This window comes from Garra rufa, chromosome 23 (assembly GCF_049309525.1).
Source record: "Garra rufa chromosome 23, GarRuf1.0, whole genome shotgun sequence".
Taxonomy (NCBI): domain Eukaryota; kingdom Metazoa; phylum Chordata; class Actinopteri; order Cypriniformes; family Cyprinidae; genus Garra; species Garra rufa.
In genome coordinates, this window is record NC_133383.1 from 2,995,801 (window position 1) to 3,006,868 (window position 11,068).

The following is an 11,068-nucleotide window of genomic DNA, read 5'->3' on the forward strand; positions in this document are numbered from 1 at the left end:
TAAAGAAGTCTCTTCTGCTTATCAAGGCTGTTTTTTTTATTTATTAAAAATATAGGAAAAAAACTGTAATATTGTGAAATATTATTGCAATTTAAAATAGTGGTTTTCTATTTCAATATATTTAAAAATCTAATTTATTCCTGTGATGCAAAGATGAATTTTCAGCATCATTACTGCAGTCTTCAGTGTCACATGATCCTTCAGAAATCATTCTAATATGCTGATTTATTATCAATGTTGTGCTTTGTAATATTTTTTTGGAAACCTTTATTCAGCAAGGATGTGTAAAATTGATAAAGTAACTGTAGATTTTAACTGTATTGTTAAAAATGATTTCTAGATTGAATAAATTCTGTTTTGTTTTTTTTACTTTTTTTTATTTTTTATTCAAACTATTTTGTTTTGTATAAACAAACAAGAAACAAATATTAATGTGAGACATACAACAAAAATATACAAATCTGTTATTGGTAATGCTTGCTTTAAAATATTTATCAAATTTTACAAATTATTTAATTGAAAAAAAAAAAAATATATATATATATATATATATATATATATATATATATATATATCAAAAGTTTGGGATCGGTAAGATCTGTAATGTTTCTGCTCATCAAAGCTGTGTTTGTTTGATTAAAAATATAGAAAAAAACTGTAATATTGTGAAATATTATTGCAATTTAAAATAGTGGTTTTCTATTTCAATATATTTAAAAATCAAATTTATTTCTGTGATGCAAAGCTGAATTTTCAGCATCATTACTCCAGTCTTCAGTGTCACATGATCCTTCAGAAATCATTCTAATATGCTGATTTATTATCAATGTTGTGCTTCGTAATAGTTTTTTGGAAACTTTTATTCAGCAAGGATGTGTTAAATTGCTAAAAAGTAACTGTAGCTTTTAACTGTATTGTTAAAAAAGATTTCTAGATTGAATAAATTCTGTTTTTTTTTTTTTTTTTACTTTTTGTTTTAAATTTTATTCAAACTATTTTGTTTTGTATAAACAAACAAGAAACAAATATTAATGTGAGACATACGACAAAAATATACAAAAATATTTATCAAATTTTACAAATTATTTAATTGGAAAAAAATATATATATATCAAAAGTTTGGGATCGGTAAGATCTGTAATGTTTCTGCTCATCAAAGCTGTGTTTGTTTGGTTAAAAATATAGAAAAAACTGTAATATTGTGAAATATTATTGCAATTTAAAATAGTGGTTTTCTATTTCAATATATTTAAAAATCTAATTTATTCCTGTGATGCAAAGCTGAATTTTCAGCATCATTACTCCAGTCTTCAGTGTCACATGATCCTGTTTTTTTTATCTTTTTTATTCAAACTATTTTGTTTTGTATAAACAAACAAGAAACAAACATTAATGTGAGACATACGACAAAAATATACACATCTGTTATTGGTAATGCTTTCTTTAAAATATTTATCAAATTTTACAAATTATTTCATTGAAATATATATATCAAAAGTTTGGGATCGCTAAGATCTGTAATGTTCCTGCTCATCAAAGCTGTGTTTGTTTGATTAAAAATACAGAAAAAAACTGTAATATTGTAAAATATTATTGCAATTTAATAGTGGTTTTCTATTTTAATATAGTTATTTATTTAGAATTTATTTAGTTATTTAATATAGAATTTATTTCTGTAATGCAAAGCTGAATTTTCAGGGTCATTACTTCAGGCTTCAGTGACACATGATGCTTCAGAAATCATTTGAATATCCTAATTTATTATCATTGTTGGAAACAGTTGTGTTTGTTGATATTTTTTTTGGAAACCGTGATCTTTTCTCCAGGATTCTTTGATGAATAAAAGGTTTAAAAGAACAGCATTTATTCAAATTGGCATCAGTAAATGTTTTCTTTCTTTCTTTGTTTAAATGAAATTAATACTTTTATTCAGCAAGGACGTGTTAAACTGATTAAAAGGTTCTGTGTTTATAATGATTATATTATTGTAAATATGTATATTTGTATATTTACAAATATACGTTTATTAAGGTTATTAAGGTAAGGTTAAGGTTATCCGTTAACTAAAATCATTATCATTAAACATTTTTATTGCAATAAATGTTTAATTAAAATAAAATACAAATAAAATATTTAAAAATGTCTCTCTTTTAAAATTGTAGCTACTTGCAAAGGCAAAATTTCTTATTTTAATTTAGTTTTTCTTGATGTATTAAATTAAAATAAAATGAATAAAACATTGAATTAAAAAACGAATAAAGACATTAAAAAACATTAAAATAATAAAACAACAAAATATAAATTAAATAAAATATTAAAATACAAAAATGTCATTCTTTTAAAATTTTATTTGGAAATAAAATTTTATTTTGTAAAATAATTAAAAATGAAAAGGTCATTTAAAAAAACTAAACAAAAATTACTTTTAAAAAGTACTGCAAATAAATTTAACATAAAAACAGAAAATATAATAAAAAATAAAAAATGCATATATAAATAAAATCCATAATAATACTAAAAAAAGTTAGTTGGTGTTCCATCCTGCATTAAAAAAATAAATAAATATGACCATTTCTATTTAGTTTTAGTTTGTTTTGAAGCAATTCAAGACAGTGTTAATTTTTTTTCTATCTTTATGGTTTGAATTTTAAATGATGTCCATTTATGAGTTTTTAAAAAAAAAATTAGAAAAAAACTGTAATATTGTGAAATATTATTGCAATTTAAAATGGTGGTTTTCTATTTATACAAAGTGCAGTAAATGTTTGTTCATAATTAAGATAATACGTTAAAATAATCTGGTAAGACACACTAATTTGCAGTTGGACATGGATGAGACCAGAAGCCAGACCTATAAAATATACAAATGGCCACACTTGCTCTTACGGGAAAAATAAAGTGGATAATAATCTTGTTTGTGAAACACCGCACATATGAGGATCATCAGAGCAGAATCCCGTTAACATACCAAACTCCTGACTGCCGGGATATATGATCCGAAACACATAATCGGTGGCCTCGTCTTCATCCTTGTCCGAGAATGACTCGCAGGATCCGTGCGGACTCCTTTTACGCAGTTTTGGAAACACTTTTCCCTGAGGAAGAACACAGAATGATCTCCAAACCAATTTAAATGACAGAAACGACTGTAAGAATGAGGCGTTTGGCAAACCTTTCCTCTTTGGGACCAGAGAGGAGGATCTAACTGTCCGTGAGGAAGGAGGCCCGTTTCCAGACACGTGAGGAACTGCAGCAGGTGACCGCCTTTTGGAAAGCGGAATGGAGGCCTTTGGATCCCATCCTGACTGACCAAAACCACAGTACCACCACTGTCCACTGCACACAAACACATCCGGACAAACCTTCAGACATCAACAACAAGAGTCTCAAATCTGATCATCTGTTCCTCAGTGGTGGAATGATCTTCCCAAGCCTCCGAAACATCTCATATTTTTTGAGGAATGTTTATTTGTTCATCTCTCAATCATCATTGGATTGCGTTGTATTATATGTTTGGATCATTTCAATCTCATCTTACTAAGACATATTATTGGAGATATAGAGCGACGACTGATATTTATGATTTTATGTCAGTATCTGCTGTACTGGTAAAAAGATCTCATTGATTTGCATTACAAGTGATTAGGATTTCATCATATAAATATCAGCATTGCACAAAATTGCATATTTTGGCTTAATTTGAGTCTGAATAAAACTGAACTGTTTTTACTAGGGGTTGGCCAATTATCGGCACCGATATATCGGTCATTTTCTGAACCGATTTGCTGACAAAATAATTTAAAAGCAGTTAAAGAACATTTTTGTCAGAGTCCTTGTTATTCGATATTTAAAATTAATTTTCATTTTTACACCAGACATGTATATCGGTAAAACAAAAACATAAAAATGGCTATAAATGCACAACCATTTTGTCCTATCAAAATTGGTGTGCATGACCTTGGTCCAAAGTGCCACAAGTGTCTACAAGGACATTTGCAAATCTCAAAAAACATGGGCCAACGAAGTTTGAGCACCTGTTAAACAAGATTAATGGACGCCGATCAGTGTTGTTTTTGACAACCATCTTAGATTTAGTCTTAGTCTTAGTCTTTTGGACTAAAATGCTTCTTAGTTTTAGTCAAATTTTAGTCACTTCTATATGTGATAGTTTTAGTCCAATTTTAGTCGACGAAAAGTCAAAAAGGTTTTAGTCTAGTTTTAGTCGACGAAAAGTCAAGAAGGTTCTAGTCTAGTTTTAGTCAAAAAAAGGGAAAAAAGTAGTCTTTTAACAAATTAATGTAGGTCAGTAAGTATTTTGCTGTTGGGTAGTGTCACTTATAAGTTCTGAAAATAGCAGATCTACAGTTCAACTCAATGTGAGCTTCCGGATCGACTATTTTCACCAATAATTACAATAATGAAGGAATGTTTTAGAACATAAAAGACAAACAAGGATGGAATGCTAAAACGGCTTGCCATACTAGTATAGCAAAGAGTATTTAATGCTAAAACGACTTGCCATACTAGTATAGCAAAGAGTATTTAATGCTAAAACGGCTTGCCATAGCGTCAGATGCTTAAGTTTTAATTGGCATGCACAATAAGCGGAAATGTCATGCATTTTAAACGTCTGACGGACCACCCACTAACATTTTCGTCTATTCTCGTCTCGTCAACGAAAACTCACACACGTCTCGTCATGTTTTAGTCATCAACGAGCCATTTTTATCTCGTCATCGTCTCGTTATCGTCATGAAAATAAAGTGGCGTCAAGGAAATGATTTCGTCATCGTCATCGTTGACGAAAACAACACTGACGCCGATCAAAACGAAACTCGCTGGACTCATGGCCCCAAAGGTCTGAGGGAAGTTTAAAAGAAATCAACCACTAGGAAAGGCCATATAAAAAAACCTCCTCATTCCAGACAACTTTGCCTCTAGAACCACTGCTGTCAATCACATTGTTAAATGATTGAGAAGATATCAAAAACCTACTTTTGCGAACCAATCCTAGGTTTTTCCCCCGGTCGGAACCAAACCAGTGCAGAAAGATTCTGTGAATATCAATAATTATCAAAAAAAAGTAGAAAGTCATTTTCGACTCACCCTTCGCAAAGGGACGGCAAAACGTTTGAAAGGGGCGGGCCACTTTTAGTAAAATGCCTATAACTCCTAAACGGTAACAGATATCTTCACCAAACTCAGAACACTTGTGTAGGAGCTCAATCTGACGTCAGAGGAAGAAAGTCACAGAGCTTGGCCACTTGGTGGCGCTATAATAGGTAAAAAAATATATATATATTTAAATGCCATAACTGTGCAACCATTTGTCCTATCAACATAAAAATTGGTGTGCATGTTCTTGGTCCGAAGTGCCACAAGTCTCTACAAGGACATTTGCCACCATTTGCCGACAAAGTTTGATCACCTGTTAGACAAGGTTAACAGACGCCGATCTTATTAAAAAAAGTTTCATTTTCAACTTGCCGTTGCAAAGGGATGCCTTTTTTTGAGGAAAACATTTCAGGATTTCTCTCTTTATAATGGAAATGGATGGCGCACCGAAGTTTGAACTTCGGAAATGCAGTTTAAATGCAGCTTCAAAAGGCTCTAAACAATCCCAGCCGATGAGGAAGGGTCTTATCTAGCGAAACGATCGGTTATTTTCGGAAAAAAAAAAAGACAATTTATATACTTTTTAACCTCAAATTCTCGTCTTGTCTCCTCTCTGCGCAGCACATGCGATCTCTGTGTGATTCTAGTAAATACAGTTAGGGTACGTCTAAAAACTCCCATCTCATTTATGTCTTCAATGTCAAAATCGTCCTACAATGCGGTTTTTACCTTTTTTTGTTAAGGGCGTTTGAGTTTCTTTGAATATTCACTTTGTAAACACTATGTCCATACTATTGAAGCGATCTAAAGCGATTTTGAAGTTAGGGAAGAAAATGAGATGGGAGTTTTTAGACGTACCCTAACTGTATTTAGCTGAATCACACAGAGATCGCATGTGCTGCGCAGAGATGAGACAAGACGAGCATTTGAAGTTAAAAAGTAAATAAATTGTCTTTTTTTTTTCGAAAATAATCGATCGTTTCGCTAGATAAGACCCTTCCTCATCGGCTGGGATTGTTTAGAGCCTTTTGAAGCTGCATTTAAACTGCATTTCGGAAGTTCAAACTTCGGGGCGCCATCCATTTCCATTATAAAGAGAGAAATCCTGAAATGTTTTCCTCAAAAAGAGGAAAGAAAGACATGAACATCTTGGACGACAAGGGGGTGACTACATTATCTGTGCATTGTTGTTATGAAAGTGAACTAATCCTTTAAGGAGATTGGACCACAGCTGGCACTATAACACAACATAACCAGTGCAGAGAGATCCCCTAGAGAGTGAATATCAATAATTATCAAAAAAAAAAAAAAGAATTTCCGAATCACTGTTGCAAAAAGGGACTCCAAAAAAATTCGAAAGAGGCTTGGCCACTTTTAGTAAACATGAAAATTGGTGCGCACATTCTTTGGTACGAAGTGCCACAAGTGTCTACAAAGACATTTGCATAGCTTAAAAAACATGGCCACCATTGGTCAACGAATTTTGAGCACCTGTTAGACAAGGTTAACGGACGCAAATCAAAATGAAACTCCCTGGGCCTGCTTGACTCAAGGCCCCAAAGGTCTGAGAGAAATCTGAAAGAAATCGTCCACTGGAGGGGGACGATATCGCATTTTTAAAGGGCGTAAACGATTGTCATTTGCGTGATATTCGTATCATACGATAGAACTCCTCATTCCGGACGATTTCCTTCTAGAACCACTGCTGTCAATCACATTGTTGGTTAAGTAATTGAGAAAAAAAAAACTACTTTTGCCAACTAGTCCTAGGTTTTCCGCATGATCGGAAACCAAACCAGTGCAGAAAGATTCTCTAGAGAGTGAATCCTTGCCAAACTCAGAAAACTAATGTAGGAGGTCAGAGGAAGAAAGTCACTGAGCTTGGCCACTTGGTGGCACTAAAATAGGTAATTTTTTTTTTTTTAAATGGCTATAACTCTGCAGCCATTTGTCCTATTAACATGAAAATTGGTGTGCACTGGTTCGAAGTGCTACGAGTGTCTACAAAGACATTTGCATATCTCAAAAAACATGGCCACCATTGGTCAACGAATTTTGAGCACCTGTTAGACAAGGTTACCAGACGCAAATCAAAATGAAACTCGCTGGGCCTGCTTGACTCAAGGCCCCAAAGGTCTGAGAGAAATTTGAAAGAAATCGTCCACTGGGGGGGACGATATCGCATTTTTAAAGGGCGTAAACGATTGTCATTTGCGTGATATTCGTATCATACGATAGAACTCCTCATTCCGGACAACTTTCCTTCTAGAACCACTGCTGTCAATCACATTGTTGGTTAAGCAATTGAGAAAAAAAAAACTACTTTTGCCAACTAGTCCTAGGTTTTCCGCATGATCGGAAACCAAACCAGTGCAGAAAGATTCTCTAGAGAGTGAATCCTTGCCAAACTCAGAAAACTAATGTAGGAGGACAGAGGAAGAAAGTCACTGAGCTTGGCCACTTGGTGGCGCTAAAATAGGTAATTTTTTTTTTTTAAATGGCTATAACTCTGCAGCCATTTGTCCTATTAACATGAAAATTGGTTTGCACTGGTTCGAAGTGCTATGAGTGTCTACAAAGACATTTGCATATCTCAAAAAACATGGCCGCCGTTGGCCAACGAAGTTTGAGCACCTGTTAGACAAGGTTAACGGATGCCAATCAAAACCCATTTTTCAAGGGCTAAAATGATTGTACGTCGTGTGATATTCGTATCATATGATTGAACTCCTCATTTCAGACAAATTGAATCTAGAACCACTGCTGTCAATCAAACCATTTGTTAAATGATTGAGAAGATGTCAAAAACCTACTTTTGCCAACTAGTCCTAGGTTTTTTGCTCAGTTTTGGAAATAAAAACACTGCAGTACTATTCTCTGCACTCTCAAAAGTCAATAATTATCAAAAAATGTTGAAATGTACCCTTTGGGAGGCTATAATGGGGTCGTTTAGAATAGGGGCCTGTCCAAATTTACCCTGTAAAGCCTAAAGGAAAACTCAAAACTTCACAAAACCTGCTGAGCACATGTGACCGGTGATTCTAAATAAGCATGCAAAGTCTTAAAGAGATCAGACCACAGCTGGAACTATAACAGACATAAATGTTTAAAAAAAACATGTTTCAATGGTAAATTACCTGGATTTTTCAAAAATGTGTTTTTTTTTTTAAACAGGTGGTTACAGGCTTGCTAAATAATGTCTTTTTTCCATATGTGCTTAAATGCCTTAAAGCACTTGCAGCTTTTTTTACTTCATATGTGACCCTGGACCACAAAACCAGTCTTAAGTCGCTGGGGTATATTTGTAGCAATAGCCAAAAATACATTGCATGGGTCAAAATTATTGATTTTTCTTTTATGCCAAAAATCATTAAGAAATTAAGTAAAGTTCATGTTCCATCATGATTTTTTGTAAAATTCCTACTGTAAACATATCAAAATGTAATTTTTGGTTTGTAATATGCATTGTTAAGAACCTAATTTGGACAACTTTAAAGGTGATTTTCTCAGTCTTTTTGATTTTTTTTTTGCATCCTCAGATTTCTGATTTCAAATAGATGTATCTCGGCCAAATATTGTCCTATCCTAACAAACCATACATCAATAGAAAGCTTATTTATTGAGCTTTCATATGATGTATAAATCTCAGTTTTGTCAAATTTAACCTTATGACTGGTTTTGTGGTCCAGGGTCACATATTCTTACTATATCAGCCATACTACATGAGCCATAACAGTCTGATGGATCAAATAAGATACTCAATACATAGTTCATTTCATATTTATTTGGGGTTACAGATGTTGATATACTCACCTTGCTGATGGCAGTGCAAATAGACGATTTCCTCCAGACGAATGGTCATGGCGAAATCCCAATACACACTGTGGAGAAAGGAAAAGTTGATTGAAAATCATTCCCACGAAGCGGACGTCACAATCGAAACGCACGTCACCTTTTCTCATAATCGAACTCCGCCACGTTTCCGTTCATCAGCTGGTTCGGTGTCCATTTCAGCGTCATAAGATCGGCCGTCTGGTGAAGGGAGAGGTATCCTGGGATGGCTTCCATGTCGTCTGTCTGAAAGACCGGATGAGATTTATTGCCACGCTTTAAAGGAACACTCCACTTTTTTTGGAAACAGGCTCATTCTCCAACTCCCCCCGAGTTAATAAGTTGATTTTTACCGTTTTGAAATCCATTCAGCCGTTCTCCTGTTCTGGCGATATCACTTTTAGCATAGCTTAGCATAGATCATTGAATCCTATTAGACCAATAGCATCACGTTCAAAAATGACCAACGAGTTTCCATATTTGTCCTATTTAAAACTTGACTCTTCTGTAGTTATATCGTGTACTAAGACCGGCGGAAATGCAAAGCTGCGAGTTTCTAGGCTGATAAGATTAGGAACTACACTTCCATTCCGGCGTAATAGTCGAGGAAGTTTGCTGCCGTAATAAGGCTGAAGCAGGAGCAGTAATACCACGCAGCACATGTGCAAATGCTAAACTAGCTGGGAACTCATTTCTGATAATACTCCGCCTGCTTCGGCCATATTACGGCAGCAAACTTCCTTGACTATTACGCCGGAATGGAAGTGTAGTTCCTAATCTTATCAGCCTAGAAACTCACAGCTTTGCATTTCCGCCGGTCTTAGTACACGATATAACTACAGAAGAGTCAAGTTTTAAATAGGACAAATATGGAAACTCGTTGGTCATTTTTGAACGTGATGCTATTGGTCTAATAGGATTCAATGATCTATGCTAAGCTATGCTAAAAGTGATATCGCCAGAACAGGAGAACGGCTGAATGGATTTCAAAATGGTAAAAATCAACTTATTAACTCGGGGGGAGTTGGAGAATGAGCCTGTTTCCAAAAAAAGTGGAGTGTTCCTTTAATTAAAATGCCTTAGCATCGCTACAGCATCATAACAAAGTATAGTGTCCCAGATGACGTACCGGCTGCACCAGGACGTTGTTCTTCCCAAAAAGCAGCGTGGCTCTAGAGTTTTGATGAAGGGATTCGACGTAATCTCGCGCCCACAGAGAAGGCCGGTCGTCCATACTGCCGCTCGACTGCCTCTTTTGAATCTACGAAACAACACTTTGAGATCAAACTCCTGTCTCATAGAGAATGACTGTTATCTGCATGGTTTTAGATGATTGTATGGACTGAATCCAAGAATTAAACGCAGGATGTCTTACGAGAGCTGGCCGTTTAGTTGGGGAATCTTGGCGGCAGTGGCCGCTGTGAATGCGGTGTCTCTGCACTAATTCATCAGCTGATGGGTCCGTCCAAAAATGATTTGCTGTCTTTGCTTTGGTGTACTCTAAAGCACAGGGACCGACTGAAAGAAACACATCACTGAAATTAATCTTGCCCTCATTGCGTTATCTCATTGATACAAAATAGACAAAAATATACTTTTTAAAGAAGTTTCTGCTCACCAAGCCTGCATTTATTTGATTCCAAGTACAGTCAAATTTAGATTTTTTTATTATTAAAATAACTGCTTTCTATTTGAAGCTATTTTAAAATGTAATTTAATCCTGTGATTTCAAGGCTGAATTTTCAGCATCATTACTCCAGTCTTCAGTGTCACATGATCCTTTAGAAATCATTCTAATATTTGCTGCTTTTTAAAACATTTATTATGTTAAAAATGGCTGAAAATATTTTTTTTTCAGGTTTCTTTGATGAATAGAAAGTTATCTAAAATAGATATCTTTAGTAACATGTCTTTATCATCACTTTTGATTAATTTAAAGCATCCTTGCTGAATAAAAGTATTAATTTATTTTATTTCTATTTCTGTTATCTATAATTTATATTATTACTGACTCCAAGCTTTTGAATGGTATAGGGTAAAATGTTACAAAAGCTTTTTATTTCAGATAAATGCTGATCTTTGGATCTTTCTATTCATTTAAGAATCCTGAAAAAAATGTACT

The 11,068-nt window shown here is 34.1% G+C and overlaps 1 protein-coding gene across 1 annotated transcript in view; it reads right to left on the minus strand.

Moving 5' to 3' along the window:
• The window catches only part of sgsm1b (small G protein signaling modulator 1b), a 33,344-nt gene that overhangs the window by 20,555 nt on the left and 1,721 nt on the right, over positions 1–11,068 (minus strand). Inside the window, exons 2-7 of the mRNA XM_073830191.1 lie at positions 10,322–10,464; positions 10,076–10,207; positions 9,068–9,192; positions 8,929–8,996; positions 3,173–3,336; positions 2,969–3,095 (exon numbers count right to left, since the gene is read on the minus strand). Of these exons, the coding sequence (XP_073686292.1) occupies positions 2,969–3,095; positions 3,173–3,336; positions 8,929–8,996; positions 9,068–9,192; positions 10,076–10,207; positions 10,322–10,464 (759 nt within the window). The remainder of the gene's footprint in view (positions 1–2,968; positions 3,096–3,172; positions 3,337–8,928; positions 8,997–9,067; positions 9,193–10,075; positions 10,208–10,321; positions 10,465–11,068) is intronic.